At 38.2% G+C, this 23783-nt stretch overlaps 1 protein-coding gene across 6 annotated transcripts in view; it reads left to right on the forward strand.

Annotated features, from left to right (window-relative positions):
* The first annotated feature begins 264 nt into the window (after positions 1–264).
* rnft1 (ring finger protein, transmembrane 1) overlaps positions 265–23783 on the forward strand; it is a 47137-nt gene continuing 23618 nt past the window's right edge. The window contains exons 1-9 of one of the 6 annotated variants that reach the window (XM_007238996.4): positions 279–451; positions 875–1329; positions 1413–1489; positions 5028–5128; positions 5275–5428; positions 5527–5685; positions 9818–9883; positions 10105–10206; positions 12677–13718. In XM_007238996.4, the coding sequence (XP_007239058.1) occupies positions 426–451; positions 875–1329; positions 1413–1489; positions 5028–5128; positions 5275–5428; positions 5527–5685; positions 9818–9883; positions 10105–10206; positions 12677–12811 (1275 nt within the window). In that variant the 5' untranslated portion in view covers positions 279–425 and the 3' untranslated portion in view covers positions 12812–13718. Of the gene's footprint in view, positions 452–874; positions 1330–1412; positions 1490–5027; positions 5129–5274; positions 5429–5526; positions 5686–9817; positions 9884–10104; positions 10207–12676; positions 13719–23783 lie in introns of those variants that run through there. The other 5 variants (XM_049469137.1, XM_049469136.1, XM_049469140.1 and 2 more) reach the window with 5 other exon arrangements.

Below are 23783 nucleotides of genomic sequence, written 5' to 3' on the forward strand. Positions count from 1 at the left end.
GACATTAGGCCCATAATAAATCACATTAATTTTACCTTTGATATCTAAGTACATACTTTTAAACATTAGACATTTTGGGGGTCTTTTTGTTTTACAGGAGTCATATTTTGTCTTAGGTATCTCTGCTTTAACTGAAGTACATAGTTTGTGAACTTCCTCCACCACTTATTGTAACTGGTAAAGCTGAGCTTTACGCTGGGCGAATTGAAAACTCATGAACTATTATTTTGAAACAGCGGCGGACTGTCAGCCATGTTGGCCGCTGTGTGGATCGGATGTTTCGGATTCTTCAGCTGCTGGACAGACGGTGTTTCCGGGGGCGATTGATTTAGAGGTGTTTATCTGTGAACAGTATATATATATTTTTCTCGTTGTTAATCCGTTTTAAGCATCAAAGTTCTCTCGATGGAGATCAGCGGTTTGACATGAAACTCCGGCCTCAGTATGAAAGGTAAGGTTAGTTATTGAGATTTTAACACATTTAGCACCAAGATAGTCGTATGCTAACAATTTTTTTTCGTGTTTGGCTAGCTAATGTCAGGTAGTTTGGTATGACTTTATCTAAATGTTAGACTGTATAATAATTTAGGTGTAGCTAATAGTACTAGCGTTAAAGCTGCGTTGTATTAAGCATATGTTAATTAGCTCGGTAGCTAGGTTAGTATTTTGAGCTAGTTAACTAGCATTCACTAAATGTTTCAGAGAGCTAGGTTAGCTTAGGTTAGGTTGTGTCTGCACTTCATTAATACTTTTAGCTAACTCTAGCTAAGAAGCTCGGTCAGGTCATATTCGTGGGGTGTAAATATATGTGCACGTTTGGCGCTTAGTTGTTGGCTTGTTTTTGACCTTTCCTGAATGTTACTGAACGTTGCAGGAGAGCCTTTAACGTAAGTGAGTCCAGAAGAGGGTTAAAACCTGGGGAAACGACGGTAATGCCGACCGAACTGAACTCTCAGGATGGCAGCAGCGGTTTGTCACTAGCTTTGCAACCAGAGCACCTCAGCAGAACATCGGGGTCAGGAGCGGTTACCTCTCTGGAGCCCGGCGATGTCCGAGTGGCTGTCGGCAGCTCTGCGGCAGAGAGCAGTGGTGTACCAGCTTCACGGAGACCACGGTCCGGAGCTCACAGCCACGCTCACACTCATTCTCACGGCTCCGGGAGAGTTTACACACAGCCGTACCCCGAGGCGGAGCAGTCGGGCCACGAGCCGGACACAGGCGAGTCCAGCGCCTCATTCTCAGAGCTCCGCTACCTGTTCCGCTGGCTGCAAAAAAGTCTTCCATTCATCGTGATTCTCAGTGCAAAACTCGTTATCCAGCACGCACTAGGTAACTGTCCTAATCAGACACTCCAACTGTACTTATTCCTGTGTGGTTTAATCAGTGTGTTTCCTCTCATCACTCTCTTACAGGGCTGGCTGTCGGAGTTGGTCTGTTTACGACTTTTCTTTATGTGAATAAAAACATTCAGACACAAGTTTTTCTGCAGGTAGAGAACAATCTTTTAATCTATTCTAAACATGTGTTTATTTATTTAAAAATTTATCAGTTGAATTTGTATTAAAAAAACAACAATTCATAAATTTAGCTCAGCTGCAATCTTAACTAATAATTAGAGGATTTTTTTGCCTTTATTATGTATTGGCATTCAGCGATTTTTCCAAATGTTGACCATCCAGAAACAGGATTTCAAAATAGCTGCTGAGGATATTGAATGAGGGTCTGTTTTTTTCAACAGTTTTAAACGGAGGTTTAAATTCTATTAGGAAGATGAAAATACTGACAAGTTGAACATTCTTTAAATTTCTAATAAAATCATTTTTAAAATGATCTTGGATATTTCCATCATTTAAATACACTTTATATATAAAAACAGATTTGAAATATATTAATATTATAGAGAGAATCTGAAGAAAAAAAATCGTTTTTTAAGGAAAAAGAATTTTACTAAGACTTGTACAAAACATACTTCCCTAACTGTTTTACAGTATAAAAGATATGGATAAATAAGGCTGTAATAAAGATTAAGAAGACATTTTGTGTTATCCAAATGACTAACCCTCCTTATTATACCATTACATTTATTTATTTTTCTACTATCACATTCTATTTGCTCTTAAATTATCATTAACAATGATTCCCAAAAACCTGGTAATCTTAAATTTGACACAAGGCAACACCTTTCACACAAGCCCTGTGTGAAAAAGTGATTGCCCCTAAACCTTGGTTGTGTCACCCTTGGCAGCAACAACTGCAATCAAGCTTTTACGATAACTGGCAATCAATCTTTCACATGTCTTTGGAGGAATTTTATCCCACTCTTCTTTACAGAATTGTTTTAATTCGGCCACATTGGGTCTTAGAGCATGAACAGCCTGTTGAAGATCAGCCACAGCATCTCTATCAGACTAAGGCACTCCAAAACCTTCCTTTTTTTAAAGCCGTTCAGAGGTGGACTTGTTTGTGTGCTTTTAATCATTGTCCTGCTGCAGAACCCAAGTACGTCTGAGCTTGAGGTCACAAACAGATGAACGGACATGCTTCTATCTATTAAAGTTGTCCAGGCCCTAAAGCAGAAAGCAAAGCAGCTCCAGACCATTGCACTCCCATCACCATGTTTTACGTTCAGTATGATGTTCTTTTTTTGAAAGTATGTGTTAGTTTTATGCCAGATGTTGCAGGACACACACCTTTTAAAAGTTCCTCTTTTGTCATTTAAGTTAAGAAATATTTACGTAGGGACATTGGCCAATGTGAGAAGGGCTGTTGTGTTCTTTTTGGTCAGCAGTGGTTTATGAAATGGAACTCTCCCATGGAGACCATTTTAGACCAGTCTCTTTCTTATTATTGAATCATTAACACTGACCTTAACTGAGGCAAGTGAGATTTATTTAAATGTTGCTCTAGATTCTTTTGTCGCCTCCTGGATGAGTTGTATATGCCCCTTTGGAAAATTTTTATCGGCCAGCTACTCTTGGAAAGGTTGACCAGTGTTCCATGTTTTTTTCTATTTGTGAATATTAGCTCTAACTGTGGTTCACTGAAGTTCCAAAGCTTTAGAAATGAAGTTTTTCTTAAGATGATCAATGACTTTGTTTCTTCATCTGCTTTTGAATTTCTTCATATCACAGTGTAGTGTTGCTTTTTGAGATCTTTTAGCCGCTTTATGATGTCAAACAGGTTCTGTTTAAGGGAATTCTTGATTATACAGGTATGGCAGTAATCAGGCATGGATGTGATTAGTAAAATTGCAATCAGCTTTCCAAAAACTGTTCCTCCAAACACTTTTTCACAAAGGGCTAGATTGGTTTGAATAGTTTTTTCCCTTAATAAATAAAATCTTCATCTAAAAAGTGATTTTTATATTTACACAGGTAATATTTGCCTAATATTAAAGTTTGTTTGATAATCTGAAAAATGTAAGTATGACAAAAATAAAATACATTTATAAGGGGCAAATATTTTTTCGCACCACTGTACATTTTGTGTTATTTTATTTAAATTTTTGCCCAATAAAAAAAAAAAACAATAAAAAAAAACTGTAAGGAAACAGCCATTGAAGACAAACTTGGTGTGAAATCACATACCCAAACAGTACCCATGTACCTATTTGGAATCAATGCTTGATTAGATTAGCCGTAAACTCTTTCACATTCGTTTATACACACAGTACCTTCAGCTAGTTCTCCGGGCGCCAACATCTTGACATTAAGTCACGATAAATCTGAAAAGCACGAACGAATGGGTAGGATAGGGAAACAGAATGCAAAATTAATTCAGTGGAAATGCATGGATTTCAGCTGTTGCTAAAAATCTCTGATATTCAGGGAATTAATCTCGCAATTAATATATTTTGCTTAAATATAAACCAAAAACTGTTCAGAATAAATTGTTTATATCCACAAAAGCATACTGTATGATGATTTACAAGCAATAACTATTTGTTTATATTATTGTTTATTTTAAGGTATAGGTTTTCACAGAGACAAATCCCAACTTATCCATTAATTCCTGCTTTACCCTTTTCTGCGATGTATAGCCTTTTTGAGTTTAACTCTAGAAAAATCCTCTTGTTTGAAATATAATTTCCTTGTATTTTTTCCATAATGATCATACATCTGTCTTTTACTGTCAGTGTTGACAAAGAAGCTAACACATTTGATTTGTAGATAATATTTTACCTGCTAAACAAAGTTTAAATCAATGAAACCAGATGATACTGATCCATTTTACTTTAAAACATGTCTGAAAATATTTACTAGTCTAAATAAAACCTTACCTATGTTATTTAACCTCATGTAAAAGAAAATTTACCAGTCAGTTTTGTGCAAGTTTACGCAGTCACACATTTTATTTACAATAATACAATAATGACTTATATACAAATATATGAGTAATATAATAATGAACAATACAAATACAAAAATGACTTCAGTGGGATTATTACAGTTAATTTCGTTCGGCTTTCTGTTTTTTTCCCCACTCTCCTCCTCAGCTTCTCTCCATCATCTGCCCTTATTTTCTACTTCAATTATAGTTATATCTTTAAAAAATTATAGCTAAATTTTAAAGTTAATCACAGATTTAAACAAACATTTTTATTCAGTGTAACAGAAATGGTTCCCTACTGTGACATTTTAGTTATTAAAACTGGTTTAGTTTTATTTAAACCAAATTATGTAAAAAGTGCTTTATTATTCAGATTATGGCCTGTTTCTGGTAAAGAGTGGATGAACTAACCTCTCTTCTATTAGCATTGATTATTCCTCAAATTAATTTATACAAACAGATTTCAGATTAAGACTGTCACAGCTCATTAACACTGCCATAAACAGACACAGTTGTAGTTGATCTACTAATTTTTCTGTGAACATGCAGGGTTGTGGCTAGTTTTAATTAAAAGTCTGTAAATATACTACAGTATACAAATGAAATTCTAAAAAAAAAATAAAGGTCCTACTATTTAAGTCATAGCTGATGTACTTAATATAAAGGTGTTAATTTGAATAATCTCTTGTTTCCTTAAGGACCGACAGTCAAAGCTACAGTGTCTCTGGCTTCTCTCCTTCCTGATAGCCTCCTCCCTGCTTTTCTACTACGCATTTCAGGCGGAGTCACTTTACTATTGGTTTGCAAATTCTTCTTAATATTGTTTTGTTTTGGAAAAATACACATTGTTATTAATTTGTGAAACTGTACTTCATCCAAAATGGTTGAATGTTATGTTGTATTTCAGATTGTATAATTTGGCCACATTGTTTTTACCACTCTTAGCCTCATCCTCGTCAACCCCCAAGTTGAACAGCTGGATTTCTGGGAGGTTTTGTGGGCTGTTGGAGTTACCAGTTTTACTGTAAAGTTTGTCTTCATGGGATTCAAGTGCCTTATTCTTCTTCTTCCCTCCCCTGTTATGGTACACAGAAGACGGGTAAGACCTCCAATAGACCTCACCCTTTGATTTATTTTAGGATCTCTTAAGGTGAATGAATGTGTGATTTTTTTTTTTCTTCTCTCTGTTGTTGCTAGGGTCAGTGGTATATGATGATAGAAGAGGTTAGTCAGGTATATCAAGTGATTGTACCTGTGCCTCCTTGGTTTCGGTATCTGGTCAGCTATCGGCAAGTGGGCAGTTCTGTGGACTTGACCCTGGGTGTTCTGCTAGCGCTGCTCTACCTTATTCTGAAGGTAAGACTTTAGAGCAGGGGTGTCCAAACTTTTTTTTGTTGGGGGCCAGAAGGAGAAATATATGCGCAGTCACGGGCCACAGACTCAAACTATATTTATGTTTTTAGACTATTTGGCACATTTTCTGCGCTACAACAAAGCACTCTTGCTGTTTTTAGACTCATTGGCCCGTTTTCTGCACTACAGCTGAGCGCACTCGCCGCTTTTAGGCCCATTGGCCCGTTTTCTGCACTACAACTGAGCACACTCTACGCTTTTAGACTCATTGGCCCGTTTTCTGCGCTACAACTGCGCACTCTTGCTGCTTTTAGACTCTTTGGCCTGTTTTCTGTACTACAATTAAGCACTTTCGACGCTTTTAAACTCTTTGGCCCGTTTTCTGACACCTAGCATTTAAACTTTTAATCTAACATTATAAAAAGCTGCTTAACAGCGTTCCAACTTTCATTCTATTTCTAAAATACCTGGTGGGCTGCTCCAAAAAAGGAAACAGACCGCAAATAGCCCGTGGGTCGTAGTTTGGACACCTCTGCTTTAGAGAATACAGGAACCCCAATTTAGAGCCACCTTAGCAAACAAAAAAAATGATTAATAAATAATATACCTGTTCTTACACTGCCTTCCGAATTATTATGCAAATGATATTTTCCCCTCATTTTCCTAAATGGTTGATGCAAATGACAGTCAAGATGTTAAGTCATTACCTGTTAGAGTATAAATCTAATTTTATTGAACTAACCTCCCAATGATAACAGTATATTCTTCAAAAAAAAAAAAAAAAACTCAAAATGCACTGTTCAAAATTATTATGCGCAGAGGAGTTTCCGAACATTTTATAGGTTGTAAAGAACTGAAAATGGTCATTTGTTAAATTTGCAGCATTTGGAGGTCACATTCACTGAAATTTTAATCAAAAACATCCTAACAGGCCAAGTTTCATAGAAACCCTTCTTTGATATCACCTTCACAATTCTTGCATCCATTGAACGTATAATTTTTGGAGAGTTTCTGCTTGAATTTTTTTGCAGGATGTCAAAATAGACTCCCAGAGCTGCTGTGTCACCTTTTATACCCATAGCTGTCAATGACACAGATGTATTCTTTGTAGCATTAGATGGTGCATAGTCATGCATGAAGGTGATTTTGAGGCACAGTTCTTCTTTTTGTACCATGGAAGAAAGTGGTTAGACCCTAAAGGGGCTACCACCTTTTCTCCCCATGATTTTGACCCAAAACATGACTTCACCTCCTCCTTGCTGATGTCGCAGCATTGTTGGGGCATGGTGGCCATCCACCAATCATCCACTACTCCATCCATCTGGACCATCCAGAAACCTTCTTCATTTTGCCTTTATCTGCACAAATCTGTCAGTGCTTTGAATGAGCCACAAATCTCTTCACAGTACGATGACCACACTTAAGTTTTCGTGAAATATCTAATGCTTTCATACCTTGTCCAAGGCATTGCACTATTTGAAGCTTTTCGGCAGGAGAGAGATCCTTTTTCTTTTCCATGTTGCTTGAAACCTGTGGCCTGCTTGATAATGTAGAACATCCTTCGCAAGAGGGCAACCAAAGCAAGTTACAGAGAACCAAACAGATCAATACCGCCAGAGTCTCCCGAGAGGGGGGGAGGATGAGAGACTCACCCAGACAGACCCAATGGTTATGACTAGGACTGACAGACGGCTAATGAGAAGGCTCACCCAAACTACATTAACAGGGTTGGCACCAGAAATCCAATGCCAATGTGGCAAGAGATGCAAGAACATCAAAGAGCTTAAGATACATCAAGCCAGGACCAAATCGAGACAATGACGGCAATTACATATAACATGGCCAGGGAGCGGTTTGGTATTGAGGACAGGAAGACCATCAGCCCAAAGGAGTTGGGCTCAATCGGAGAGAGAAGGAGATAAAGAGCTTGAGGAAAGAGTTAAAGATCCTCTTCAGGAAGTTTAGGAGTGCTGCACAGGAAAAAAAGAGGGGATTAAAAGCCTTACATCTGGACTCCGAGACCTGCTGTGCAGGCTGAGGAGGGCGGAGCAGACACGAAAACATAGGAAGGAGAGATAAGTCAAGAGGTCTCGGTTCATCAAAGACCCCTACAGGTTTACCAAGACTCTGTTAGGGGAAGCTAGATCAGGAGCATTGAGCAGCTGCAAAGAGGAGGTTGAGGAAGTCATTAGATCAACCCACTGTGACTCCCGCAGATACGAAGATCTGGGCAGCCACCCAAAGGTCACCAGTGTCACACCCCCTTGTAACAGGATGCAAGGTCTCCCCCATCCTGTTCATCATGCGGATGAATCTCCTTATTACAGCAGCAGCAGTGGAGGCAAAGGGACCAGTGACAGCAGCAGGGGCCAGGCAACCCCCACTGACAGGATTCATGGATGACCTTACAATAACAACAAATACTCATGTGCAGGCAAGGTGGATCCTGAAAATCCTTGGTGCCGTGGCATTGTGGGCTAGGATGACCTTCAAGCCCAGGAAGTCGGAGTATGGTTATAAGGAGGGGGATATTGACTAATGCAGTCAGACTTCAGATCCAAGGTGAAGAGAGCCCAACAATCCAAGAGAATCCCATCAAATGCCTAGGAAAGTGGTGTGATGACACCCTCAGTGATAGGAATAACATCTCCAGCACTGAAAAACAGGCAGATGAGTGGCTGAGGAGGTATCGGGACTACCAGGCAAATTTAAGTCTTGGATTTATCAGCATGGGCTTCTACCAAGGCTGAAGTGGTTACTTACAGTCTATGAGATTCCTATGACTACTGTGGAGGGCATGGAGAAAAGAGTGAATAAACATCTGAGGCGTTGGCTCGGTATCCCACCCAGTTTTACAGCAGTGGGGCTGTATATCCGGTCAGGGCAGCTTCAGCTTCCACTTTCATCTGTGGTTGAGGAGTTTAAGGTGGCCAAGTGCAGAGTGGCAATGATCCTCCTAAACTCTAGAGATGAACCAGTCCGAAACGCTGGGGTAACAACAAGAACAGGCCATAAGTGGGCAGCAGAGGTTGCAGTCAGGCTGAAAGTTCTTTGGAGCTAAGGGACATTGGCAACATTGGCAATATTGGCAATATCTGCACAGGGCGGCAGGGATTAGGAACTTCCCGGTTCATCCAGTGGGGGAAGGCAAGTGTGCAGCATAGGAGAGAGCTTTTCCAGGCTGAAGTGCGTCATCAAGTAGAGGAGAAACGGAAGGCGAAAGCTGTCGGACAAGCAACCCAGGAAACATGGACCAAATGGGACCTCCCTAAAAGGAGGGTCTCATGGACCGAACTCTGGAGGCTGGAGCCATTCTCTATAAGTTTTCTCTTGAGGTCTGTTTATGACACACTCCATCACCAGTGAACCTTGCTAGGTGGGGACTGAGGGTGGATCCACTATGCAAGCTGTGTGGGAAGACGGGTACACTTTCCCACATCTTGGCTGGGTGTCAAACAGCTCTGACGCAGAGGAGATATAGGTGGCAGCATGACCAGGTCCTCAGAGTGATCGCAGACATCTTGGAGCAGGCTAGGGAAAAAACACCACAAGCCAAAAGCACCAAGGTTGCAGTTCATCAGGGCAGGGGAGCAGTCATTTTCTTCAAGGAAGATTAGACCCAACTTTCTTCAAGGAACATGAAGATGGAAGCCTGGCCTGACCTGGCCACCACTGCTGACCCGCCGACTGGTGGGTGTAGTGGTTAAGGGTCGAAACATCCAAAGAAGGTTGGGCATCGTCTGGCGACATCAGCTTCAGGCTGAAGGCCACAGTTGTTCTAGAGAGCGACTGTATATTTAGCATCCTTACATGTATTAAGCAAGTAAGCAAGCAAGTAATTTTCCTTTAATTGGGCTCACCTGGCAAACTAATTATCATAGGGGTCTGAGATTGATTTCAGTCATTCAAAGAGCCTTGAGACACAATACCATCCATGAGTTTAATTGAGAAACAAAAAAAAATTATCTGTATGACACTTAAATCCAATTTGCAAAATAATTTGAAACGCAGTGTGTACTCATAAGTAAGTAATAATGAATTATGTACAATTGACATTTACCCTTTAGATATCTTCATTTTAATGTAATGCTGTTGTTTATGATTGTGTTTAAGTTGCTAATCTGTTTCGCTTCAGCTTTTGGGACTTTATGGTCAGTGGGGATCTCTGAAGAAAACAGTCCGAACCTTTCTCAGTTGTGAGGTATATCTTCAAAACTGCAGTTTAACACATCCTAGTATTGTGTTTAGTATAGTATATTAGTAATGTATGCTATGTAATTCAAAGTGTAAAACATGTTTGATTTGATTGTTGGATTTTTTTTTTCTTACATGTTTTATGATCAGCCTTTTACTCTGCCCATCTACACAAAATCTAGGATCAATTATGTCTCTCATGTTTCCTGATTTTTGCTTTCTCTGTAGGTAAATGGGGGCCCTGCCACTCTGTCTCAGTGCACAGAGGCTGGAGATACCTGCCCTATCTGTCAGTCTGACTTTAAGCAGCCTCGGGTCCTCCTGTGTCAAGTGAGCTTACAGTCTTTCTGACCTTTTTACCTCTGGTAGCAAACTTGATGTGTGCTAAGCTGATACCTAAATTATGAGTACAATTACAATTATGTTTAATTGCTCTGTTAATGCAGGTATAAGCTTTGTCTGCACCTAATCTTTATTTATAACGTTTGTCATCTTTTTTTTCGGATTATCAACATGAGGATCAGAACTGTGTGTCAACTATTATAAACCTAAAACAGCAGGAAACAGTCTTAGCCTTACCAAAATCTAATGTCAATGACGACTGTCCACAGTAGGCTTTAAGGTCAGAATGATGGAGACTACAGTAGAATAAGCAAACCAAAGCCAGTTAGTTTCACAAAAAATGTGTAAACTAATTGTACTAATTTGATTAGTTGAGTGACACACATACACGAGCACCAACGTACGTAGAATGGCAATGGCTAAGATAAAATGCGACCTCTCTTGTCTGCAATTGTGGACAAAACAGCTCATGGAGTAAAGTGTGGGCATATTTTGCTTATATCTTTGATGACAGGAACCAAACCAACACAACTAACCCATTTTACAAACAGTGTTTAAAATCTCTCTAGTGCAAAGGAAGGAACACGAGCAACTTGGCTCAGCATTTGGTAAAGAAGCACCTTTACTGAGCTGAGAAGTTGTGAGGTTAGTGGTGTTAGTTAAGATTAGGGTTACTGTATTGGTATCGGCACCGATACTGGCACTTACACACAGTATCTGTATCGGCAATGGGTATCGGCCAATACCATTTCCGGGTTTGGAACGCGGGAGTAAAAAATAGCGGGATAAACAGCGTGGGCAGAACGTACAGACAAAACGGAGCAGCATAGCAAAGTGCTGGTAGTGCAGCAGCAATGTGCCTTTCTGCTCAAACAGCAAACAGTAAACAACCAAACCTGACTAACCTGCTAACCGAGCCGAACGCTAACGCTATGGAGCAGGATTACTGCCGTCTATATCAGTGTACACAATACAGATCTAAATACACGAGCCAGCTACATAAACAACCATCTTAATACTTAATACTTGCCTGAGTAACAGTCTTAAACTCTTAACGCGCCCTGGCTCACCGGCGGGCCAGAAAAATATCATAATTAATATCTAGCTGTGTTTATGAATAATTATAGGTTCAATATAGACACCCAATATGCCAATTTAAATATTCAAATATCAGTTATCTAGCATATTTAGCTGTATTTCTTATAGGATGCACGGTTCCTGATTTAGAATCGAAAGAGTGCGTTAGACTGTTTCACTGCAGCGTTTTTTACAGGTCTATAAGTTACTTCAGCACACACACACACACACACACACACACACACACACACACACACACACACACCTCACCTCACCTCAGACTGCTCGCTTCACATATCAGTAAAAGTTAGATCATCAATCCAGTCGCCAGTAATCCTCGTTTAGGTCTGAAGCCAGAAGATTATATTTGTTTTAAAGCCGCATTAAAACCCTCTGCCTTTGACTGCTGCATTATAATGCGCACGTGAATAAAATCTGTCCGTCAATCAGGTGGCGCGTTATGCTCAAAGAGAGGGGGTGGAGAGAAATCTGCCGGGGGAGGGGTCTCTTAAACACTGCACATATATATATATATATATATACACATATATATACATATGTATATATATGTGTGTATATATATATATATATATATATATATATATATATATATATATATATATATATATATACACGTATACTGTAAGTAAATCCTACACGTGACTGTTTCATAGGCAGTTGTACTAATCCCTTAGCTCTGTACTGTATTAAAAAAATGTTCTGTCTCTGTTTGCACTTTAAGCAGAGTCTTAATAAGGTTCTGCATAGTTAAATTACAAGAGATTTAGGAGAAAAAAAACACAAACCATAGACTTAATATGACTGGTTGTGGTTTGCACTTATTGTTTGCACCATGTAAGACCTAGAACGTTTTATTTGTATTTTTTATTCTTATTCTTATTTCTATTTCTTATAAAATCAATGTGTGAGAGAAACCAGTCTGTTATGTTTGCGTTATATTATTTAGTAAAATAAAATAAAAATGTTCATTTTTGACGTTTTGTTTAAAATTTTAGTTTTAAATCTTGTCTCGTTCTCGTGAACCCATTATCGTGTCTCGTCTCGTTTGTGATATTAGTGTCTCGTCACACCCCTATTACTGACTGTTGTTGATTTTGTTAAGCTTTGGCAGACAACAGAGGTAGACTCTGAAGATGAAGACCTAAGCTCTTCCATTCCTTCATTAATATAACACCTTGGTAATTACAGACACCTGTGAAACCATATGTCTTAAACATATGGTGCCTTTACTGATAAACTGATTGAATTTGTTTAGTGTCAGCTGAAACATCTTGATCCAAAGATCTAGTCATGTGTTTAGAAAGCATCTGTTGAGAAATAATGGCAACATTGTGTTTTGTTTGTTTTTTGTTTTTAACAGCACATTTTCTGTGAGGAGTGCATCACACAGTGGTTCAATCTGGAAAAGACTTGCCCTCTATGTCGCACCATCATTACAGATAAGGTCCACAAGTGGAAAGATGGGGCAACCTCACCTTACCTGCAACTCTACTGACAGCATACCTCCTTACTTACACAGCTCTGGGATAACCGGCATCTTACTTATAGCAAACAGCACAACAGACATGCATTCTTAAGACCCTTTAATTGATAAATAGGTCTTACTTTAACCGCTTTACCGGCCCTGCTGTCTAAAAAATGGATTCGGAACTCCAATCGCAATACTTCCTATGTTTTGGAAAGCATGTTTATAAAATGGCTGTGATTTTAAACTTGGACTGGAGAAAGCAATAGTATTTTTTTCAACAATTGATTGTAGTACTGGACCTAGCTAAATTATCTATTTTTTGTAGCTGCAGTTTTATTACATTACATTATGACGAATCTTTTTTCCATCATATCTGGTAAATTTGCAGAGAGGATAAAGTTGTCTCCTATAGAAGAGACACCATGTCTAATAACCAACACAAAGCAACTCCCCACCCAAACTGTGCACATGTTTCCTTTTTAACTTGAGTTTGTTTAGAGGTCAGTGGGAATTCCTGGAAATGTCAAGAAGTTAAACCAAATGGTCCAGGTGCCTTGCTTACATGGAATGTTATTATTAATGCTATATGTCTTTCTTACAAATAATTTGTGCTCGGAAGTTGGGAAGCTTTATGTATCGAGATACATAGATGTTTATAAATGACTGCCATCATCAGCAAATGTATGCATATCAGTTTGCAATCAAAAGCTTATTATATTAACAATTCCATTTAAGTATGATGAAATAATTTCAGAACATAGCCTGAATGTTTGTTATTTTTCTAGTAACTTTTCAAGTGTTGTGCATACAGCTTTTGTATTACCTACAGAAGAAACCAAAGAATCTTAAATCTATTTTCCTAAAGATTTTTGTGTGCAACAAGCTGACCCCCCCCAGATTTTTTCAAATCAAGAATAAAAACGGTTTGATTTAATGATTTTTTTCTTAAATTATTTTATTTCTGACTAATTATGTGCTATTAAATTAATACATTTAAAATAATATTTTTATATTTTTATATTTAATATTTTTTTTATATTAATGCTGACTGCTGGATGGACATAAAATAGACAAATATTAGCAGATTTAAAATGATTTAATATGTATCATTAAGCCTACATGTCACTGCTTAGCACAACATTGTTTATGAGGCAACTTAAAACCTTGTTTTAATTGTAATGTTTTATTCAAAATTTTAAACAAGAATAAGGCCAGTGACCAGGGTGACCGGTGCTGAATCACAGTTTTGAGCTTGGTTATGTGCAATAAAAGGTTGTAATTAGAGGAACCATACTCATTACTGCATTACATGCGGTCATTACTGTGCATAGTACATTATCGTTTTACAGTCGATAACTGGTTGTCGATAAGAATGCACTGGCTGGCCCAAGAACAGAACCTGTGAGAAGCATTGTCACTGTGCAGTGTAAAGGTCTTACGTTTTTGTTTGTCCAACCAACTTTGAGACCAGTTCCACAGTGGTGTCTTGTTTAAAGATACAATTGCAGTTGGTATGAAGCTGTGGTCAGACTCTGGGATCAAAACCAAGTTTGACTCAATATAACTATTTACATTACTTAAGGTTGGTAGGCTGCTCAGTGGGCCTCAAGTCTGAGAGGCCTTTAATCATTTCTTTGAAAAATCGCTAGTTACACATGCAACTGTAGCAGATGACTGCCAGAGCCATTAGGTAGTGGATGTAATCCTGTTGTTTAGCATATTTGAGACAGAAAGGGGGTTGCATACATCACTTGTTTTCTTGATACCCTCTTGCATAGAGAGAGATCATAGAGTCACTGTTACATGCGTAACTAAGGTATTATTTCATGCCTACAGACCACTAGAGTGGTTAAGATGCTCAGGAAGACCAACTACCTTATCAGGGGCTTAGCACATGAAGCTGCTTAAGCTAAAAAATTTATCACAGCTATCTATAAAAAAGTTGCTGCTGACAGGGCGAGTGGTCTAAATGCACATTGAATGATGGTGTCAAGACCTTTTGATAAAAAGGTGTAACACCAGAATAATCAGGCCATGACCTTAGGCAGGTTGACAAAGCTGAGAAAGCACATGAAACTCGCTGACATGTTTGTCAGAAACTACTGCCAACAAAATGACTATTAATTTAGACCCATTTTTGGTCTGCTTGAGGCAAAGGTTCAAAGTCTGCAGAATACTGGAGGTCAGAGCATGTGCGCTACAGATTGTGGGGGCAACATCAATACCGCTGTGCACAGATAGCTGAAACATTTACTTTAGGGGATGGAGATTTTGTACAATGCATGTGGAAGGAAATTCAGTCACAGGGTCATTTTAATTACAAGTCTTAGTAATTTTCTTTGGTCGTGTGGAGTTTTTCGTTTCTTATTTTTTAAAATTCGTTAGATTATATTTTTGTCAACATTTTGGGTTTATTTTCATTTGTTATTTTTGTAATAATAATAGTAATTACATAATTTATTTTCTTTAGTTGATTTTTTTTTCGGGGCAAGTAACGCAATAGTTACTTTTACTGGTAACTAGTTACTTTTATAGTGGAGTAACTCCGTTAGTAACTCAGTTACTTTTTTGGAGAAGTAACGAGTAACTATAACTAATTACTTTTTCAAAGTAACGTGCCCAACACTGATTATTAGTAAGGCGAATCACAGAGCAAGTTCACGGATAAAGTTCCGCCTTTCAGGAGAAACCAATCAGCTTGCTGGTTTTGCGGAGCGCTGTGGGCTAGTAGGGAAGCCCCGCCCCAGCCCCCCCACCGCCTCTCTGAGGAGGATTTTTAAGGGGTTTTGAGGTCTTGCACTGGATATTAGCGCTGACGTTAAAACATGTCTGAAAATATGGCGATTTTTCTAAAAGAAAGGTAACTGAATTAACCATGTAAACTGCGATGATATGTTTCTGATTTCTGGTTAAAAAGACACGTCTCTGAATCAGAACACAGATCAAGGTTTAGAATGTACCTGAGCACCCAATAGCTATTTCATTTTCAAATGAATACTGTGTTTTTATTAATTTAGGATTGCAGGATTACTGTAAGTTATATTTAACAAAAATGTATCTAGCTAACCAGTTAGCTAGAAGCTGGATGTTGTGGATAGCCAGAATTTAGTTCTATACTTAGTTTAAAGGAGTTTTTTAACCCTGGTCTCTGCCCTAAAATTGTATGTTTTCCACTGGATCCAACTTATCAGCTAATAAACTAATATGGGCTGAGCCCCGGATTTTTACATACCCGATAATACACATTTAAAAACAGAAGCACAGCACTAATCAGGCATGTTTTTTTTTTCGTCGTGACGCATCTGCAGGACAGGTGCTGTATTTACAATACAATCGATCATAACAAGTAAGTAAGTAGATGGTGAATCATAAAACGAATAAGTTATACAACAGGGGTTGCCAACGCTGTTTTTTGTATTAAATAACTGATATTGTGCATCTAGAAAATATTTTAAGTATGTAAAAGTATGTAGTTGCACCCCTGCTCGGGCCCTGGGTAGTCAGGTCCACTTTACCCCCCACTACCACGCCCATGTCTATAAGTCCAGTTTTTTCATAAAACAATCACAGTTTTATATGAAGACAGAAATTAATGCAGAGACTTTTAAATGTCTGCAACAAATGAAGCTGTCCTACATTATACTTAATTTCTACAGCACATTTAAATTTTTAAACAGAACAGTCCACTACATCCCACACTAACCCAGATTCCGATAATCCACCCCATACCACGGTAATCCACCAAATACTCTACCCCATAGTTGACTCGATTCTCCACCTATGGAAACCCATTCCCGCCACCTAAAAAAAATTTCAATAATCCAGCACATTTTTATTATTTTTAATAAAACTGCTTTAATTAAAATATTTCAATATTTTAACTAAAAAAAAAAAAGTTTTTTTTTCCTCCAGTAACTACATCATCCAGTTGCATATCCGGAGAGCCAACCGCAGTTTTAGACCTGCAGTTCTAGACGAGCTGTAGTTATAGACATGCGCCACCAGTGTTGGGCACGTTACTTTGAAAAAGTAATTAGTTATAGTTACTAGTTACTTCTCCCAAAAATAACTGAGTTACTAACGGAGTTACTCCACTATAAAAGTAACTAGTTACCATTAAAAGTAACTATTGGGTTACTTCGCCCCGTAAAAAAAATAAACAAAAGAAAATATTTTATGTAATTACTATTATTATAAAAAAAAAAATAACAAACTAAAATAAACCCAAAATGTTGACAAAAATATAATCTAACCAATAATAAAAAAAAAAAGAAACGAAAAACTCCACACGACTAAATAAAATTACTAAGACTTGTAATACTGAAAAAAAAAACCCGGAAAAAACAAATACGCTTCTGGGGATAAAAATTAAACAAACCAAACCACGCTCAAAGGAAAAATGTATATATAAACAAAACAAAAGAATGGACAAAAACAACAATCACAGGCTTTTTGCGCAGAATAAAAGTTAGTTTCAGTTTCAAATCATGAAAACAGCTCACCAAAACCTCAACCTATCCTTAATATTTGACAATATTTGATTAACTTACAGGTCCTTACTTATTTTTATTTAACTGAACTGAGGCGCAGCGCATTTTGCCTGATTTCTCTTGATTAATTAACAGTACATTTGTTGGTTTTAGTGAGTTTAATAACATGAATTTAACTAAACTTGTCCGACATTAAAACTTTTTTATTTAGAAGACAGAGGTTATTCTGCGCGCAATGCCGCGCGCGCTGCGCCAAGCACCACTTTGCGTGCCTGCAACATTTTAGAGCGCTGGACGAGATTTTAATTAATTAATTAATATATTTAATATTTTAATAAATTTGTCCTGGTGATAAGAAACGAATGCTAACATATAGCTGTATATTTCTGTGTTTTTCAAATGTTTTAAGTTTTATATAATTGACGGGCAGCACCAGACTCCAGGGTGACAATGCGCTTTCTTTTTCAGATATAAAAGTGAAATTCGGTTAAATAATAGCAAAGTTAACTAAAATAAATTTATGTTCAGTCAAAGTTCTTTTCTCTTTTAATTTTCCTCAAAAACTCCAGCTTTTGAGTGAGAATAAGCATCTGTTGAAATTCTTAAACAGCAGATTGCCTGTCTGCTATATTAAGTTACAGTTATTTAGCCTGTGTACTAAACATAAATATAAATCCTTATAACTGACAGAAATAAATATAACTAATAATAATGTATAGTTACTGTGCAGATTTTAAAGTATATTTTATTTTATAGTTGACTGCTGAAGGCTGTGGGTGAGGTTTATTTTTCTCTGATAAAGAAGTGATGGTATGGGGTATTTTGGAGAGCAGGATGATCAATCGCGCAAAGCTTTTTTCCGCTGCCAAGATAGAAACATGCCAGAAATTTACCTCAACACACATACCAGACCACCACTCCCATCAGCGTTAATATATTCCAAAAGTCCAACGCTATGTTAAGGACGCTGCAAGGCGTAGAAATAGACTGTTGACGCGGGTGGCAACGCGCCACGCTACACGCCTTGCGGGGTGTAGATAGAGCCCTTTGTCTGTATGCGCGAAGTTAAAAAATGTTCATTCAGCTGCTAAAATAACGTGCAGTAACGGGGTGTCGGAAATGGTAACTGTGTTATAGTTACAGTCAGAGTAATTAGTTAGATTACTCTTACTGAAAAAAGTAATGGCGTTAGTAACTCCATTTATTTCAACGCCGTTACTATCATCACTGTGCGCCACCTAGCAGCTTGGAATGTAACGACAGCCAACTGCAGTTCTAGACCAGCCGTTATAGATCTGCAGTTCCAAGGCGTGCTGTAGTTTCAGCGGCTTGTATATTAATAATCAGCTGTATAAGAGTTTATTTGTTAAATATGCCAATTGATTCACTGTTTTTTTAGCCAAATCTTTGTTCTCCTTTAGAGCTTCTGTTTCTGTACAGTCAACTAGTATCTCAAAATAATGACTTAGTATCTCAAAATATTGAGATAGTATGTCAAAATAATGACTTTCTAGCTTAAAATAATGAATTACTATCTTAAAATATTGAGATAACAGTTTACTTAATAATAAAAAATGTGCTGGATTATTTTTATTTTTTTAGGTGGCAGGAATGGGCTTCCATGTCCACCTGATACTCCACCCGATAATCCACCCTATACTCCATCCCTTAGTACTCAACCCAGTTCTTCTCAGGCCATGTACCACCAATGACCAAACTAAAACCTCCCAAGTACCACCTAAAAGTCATTTCACAGAAACACATGTAGTTACCACAAACATAATTATCTATACCCAGTAAGCTAGACGTGTAATCATCATATCCTTAGCCAATTGTTCTTCACCTGTTGTGGGGAGCTTGCTTGCTTTTGGAGTTTGTAAATTGGTGTAAGGTGCTGTTGCTAGTGCTTGCTTCTACACTGTAAAAAATGTCCATAGAATTTACGGTGAAAAACTGTCAAACCATGACAGTAAAAGACTGTAAACGCTAAAAAGGCTAAATACTGTTTCGGTAACAACAAAATACCGTAAATTCATATATCATCCAATACACTAATTTTTACACATTTTCTCTGGAAAAAAATACATTATTTCAACGTAAAATTCTCTTGCACTGTGTTTATAACAGAAATTTTTTGGTAAAACCGTAATTTCTACATTATTTTTTTGTGAATAATACATTTTTTCTTTGTTAAATATACAAGCCATTATTACATTTCCGTATTATTTAGATAACAGCCAAAACCGTAATTTCTACATTCATTTTTTGTGAATAATACATGTTTTTACTGTAAAATATACAAGCCAGTATTACATTTCCGTATTTTTATTAAACAAGCAAAACCGTAATTTCTACATTCATTTTTTGTGATTAATATTTTTTTTTACTGTTAAATACACAAGCCATTAATAAATTTCCATATTATTTGGATAACGGCTAAAACTGTAATTTCTACATTTATTTGTCATGAATAATATTCTTTTCACCATTGAATACTGTAAAAAATGTCCGTGAAAATTACAGTGAAAAACTGTGAAATGGCAACCGTAAAGCAAGAACTAGCTTATTGTTGTAGAATAAACATTGAATTACCATAAATTAAAAAACTGACATGGCAATGGTAATAGATTGTAATATTAAAAACAGCATATTACTGTATAATCACTGAGAAAAAAATGTAAAATTTACGGTAAAATACTGGCAGCTGTGGTTGCCAGAATTTCACCGTAAAATAAACGGTTGCCAAGAATTGTACTGTAATATCTTCTACATGGCAACCGTTTATTTTACAGTAAAATTCTGGCAACCACAGCTGCCAGTATTTCACCGTAAAATAAACAGTTGCAAATGTATAAGATATTACAGTTTAATTCTTGTCAACAGTAAATTTCATATTCATAAACCGTTTTGTTTACAGTATATTCTTGCTTTCAATGATAGAGATTCTGACAATGCAGTTAGAGAATTAGGAACAATGGTTGAAGAGCTGGGAAAACACATTGGTGACACTGTCACTGCCAGACTCTTATCTTCGGGGAAGTTTGATGATCATTCCCACACTGTTAAAGATCATTCCTCGTGCTGCGCTTCCGATGTAGACAACACATCTCTCAACCTCTCAGGGGTTAATGTTATCTTGAACACTGACAAAGAATCCGCTAATGTTTAGAGGGGATGGGTCAGATGTATGCAACATTAATGAGTGGGTGGAAACAGTACAGGTATACTTAAGGAAGAGAAATGTACAACACAGTGATCATGCAGAGGAAATTATGAGTAGACTCAGGGGCAGAGCTAGAGACGTTGTCAAAATTGCTCTACGCAGTGACCCAACACTAGATGTCACTTGCCACCCTGGCATAATTTATGGCATTTTAAAACAGAACTTTAGCACACTGTCTTACACGAGCATGCCACTTGCAGATTTTTACAGCACACTGCCAAAACAAAATGAGTGCCCCATAGATTATTGGGTCCGTGTTAACAAAGCTGCAGACATTGCAGATGAATGTTTAATGCAGACACAAGGCAAACACATGGAAGACATTAGTAATGAGGTAGCAACTGCCCTGACCCAGGCCTTGTCTATGTGTTTAAGACCAAACCCATTCGACAGTGGACTGCTAAGGAGGTGCAGGAACAGATTGGTGAGTTCCAGAGAGAGAAAAAAAGCACAGATAATTTCTCCACCTTCTAACATGAGACAAAACAATGCTGCTGTTTGTGATCATAGTAAATGTTTTTACATGGTTCAACTCAGGAACTGAAAAACCTAAAGCAGCACTCAGTGGAACCCTCACAAGCTCTAGATCCAGCTAGCCATCCAAGTTTGGATCGCATGACTGATATGCTGTCTAAAGTTTTGGATGGTTTAACCACTAGGGAGCAGCGTCCTCGCCAAATGTACCATAATGCACCCAACAATGCTTTCAACAAAGTTCAAGGTCTGCCACGATAAGTTGCATACACTGCAGAGCTGAACGTTTGTGTTTCAGATGTTATGCACCAGGTCACACCAAACAGAATTGCCCAATAAGCACAGAGGGCACCCAGTCTACCTCTTCTTCGGGAAATGAGAATGCCTGCATTCGGAGAGGGGAAGTGTAGGCTTTGATCACAATACCCTCATGGAAATTCCTGATCTTGAGTGTGTGTATTCTGCTTTTGGTGCAAATGTTCTTAAAACATCTAAGATAGTGGTACAGAACTACACGTTCTGACTCAGACAGTCTCTTTTATACTCCTGTAGTAATTAATGGACAATTTACAGTAAGTGCTATGCTTGATACTGGCTCAATGGCCTGCACTTTGAGTGATGCAGTTGCAGACATGCTCATTACTGCTGTGCTTTGAATGGTGCCGTGGATAACAACCCTGACATTGTTCTCATTGGCTGTGGAGGCCAAAGGGCTTTTCCCAAAAGTGTGTGTGATTTGACACTAACTGTCGGATGGATGCGATGTTATTGTGCCCACCTTAGTTGTCCCTGGCCAAGTGGATGATTTAATCTTGGGGACAAATGTGATCAAATACATTGTTTACAGACTTAAAGAAACTGACAGATATTGGGAGATAATTTCACGGAAACGTGACATAAATTCAGATGATGATGACTTTTTGACTATGCTAGCTGGCATGCAACGTTGGAGAGGAGAAGCCGTTCCAGATATTGTAGGAACAGTCAAGCTCCATCATGCAGTTACCTTGTCCCCTGGTCATGAGCATGTAGTGTGGGGTAAGCTCCCTGAAAAAAATCGTGGGCTTTCAGGCAGTACAGTCATGGTGGAATCTACGAGTGCTCGTTCTGCCCCACGAAACATCCTAGATGGTCGGGTTGTTACTCCACTTTGGGGTGATGGTTGGGTGCCAATGAAAATTATCAATCCTACTGACAAGCCGTGACACTCAGACAAAATGCTAAAGTAGTGGATGTCTACCCATGTTTGGCACTCGAAGACTTTCAAACAGATAAAAATTTATTTGAGATTCCTTCTTGCAGTCAAAGGATTTTCCACCCACAAAACAACCTCAGTTTGTTGCATGAGGAACTAAAACATCATGGCTTGGAAAACATTGACCTTGATTCATGCGACGTCTCAGAACAGTGCAAATTGGATATCTGCAAGCTTGTGATTCGCTACGAGCTACTGTTCACAGAATACACCTAGTGGATGAAAGACCCTTCAGGTTGCCATACAGATGTGTCCCACCAGCCCACTATCAGAAATTGCGTGTGGCATTGAACGAAATGGAGGAGAGATCAATCATCCATAAATCAACTAGCGAGTTTGCTTTTTTTTGCTCTTGTCCTCTGTTGGAAAAAGAATGGTGACCATCTCAGTTTACCCTCTGTCCATGAACCCCTGAATCTGCAGCCTTATCTAAAGGGAGAAAACATTCATTACCAAAAGCTAAACTAAGTCCCAAACATATTCGGGGAGATTATTCCAGAGTTGAGGCACTTTATAAGAGAAAGCTCTTTCCCCTGCAGAGCTCTTCTGAAGTTTAGAGCCTACTAAGAAACCAGCACCCTGGGATTTAAGTAATTGCGGTGGTTCATAATAGGAGATGGGGTCTCGTAAATACTCAGGAGCGAGTACGTGTAGGGCTTTATAGAAAAACAGGAGAATGCGGAATTTGACTGGCAGCCAGTGCAGTGCTGACAGGAATGGACTAATATGCTCAAATTTTCTGGTTTTAGTGAGGACCCTGACTGCAGCATTTTGAACTAGCTGAAGTTTATTTAAGTTACTGCAGTCTTTATCGATAGATCTGAATCTATTAAAACTCCAAGATTTTTAGCTGCTGAACCAGGTGTGACGGAGAAGTCGGCCGGATTTAGCAATAAGTCTGATCATTTATTTCTAGCAGCTTTTGGGCCTAGTAGGAGAGCTTGCTGTTTCTTTATTCTCACTCTGTCATCGGGTTTGGCTGATATGAAGAGCTGCGTGTCATCCGCATAACAATGAAAATTCATGTCATGTTTTGTAACTTTGCCCAGTGGAAGCATATATAATGTAAATAATAACAGTCCTAAAATAGAGCCTTGTGGAATTCCATATCTTACCCTAGTAAAACTGGAAGACACAAACTGATAACGATCAGTTAAGTATGATTTAAACCATGATAATGCAGTTCCAGTTACACCAACCATGTTCTGTAATCTTTCTAAAAGGATAGTATGATCTATTGTATCAAAGGCTGCGCTCAGATCGAGAAGTACCAGTAGGGAAACACAGCCTTGGTCGGCGGCCGTAAGTAGATTGTTTGTTATTCTAACTAAAGCTGTCTCAGTGCTATGATAAGGCCTAAATCCAGATTGAAATTTTTCATAGATCTGGTTTCTTTGCAGGTCAGAGCAAAGTTGTTGGGCTACAGCTTTTTCTAAAATCTTAGAAATAAACGGTAAGTTTGAAATAGGTCTATAGTTAGACAGTAAAGTAGGTTTCTTGATCAGAGGTTTAATTACAGCTGTTTTAAAGGCTTTGGGTACATGGCCTAGGGTGAGG

Source organism: Astyanax mexicanus, chromosome 20 (genome assembly GCF_023375975.1).
Source record: "Astyanax mexicanus isolate ESR-SI-001 chromosome 20, AstMex3_surface, whole genome shotgun sequence".
Classification (NCBI taxonomy): domain Eukaryota; kingdom Metazoa; phylum Chordata; class Actinopteri; order Characiformes; family Acestrorhamphidae; genus Astyanax; species Astyanax mexicanus.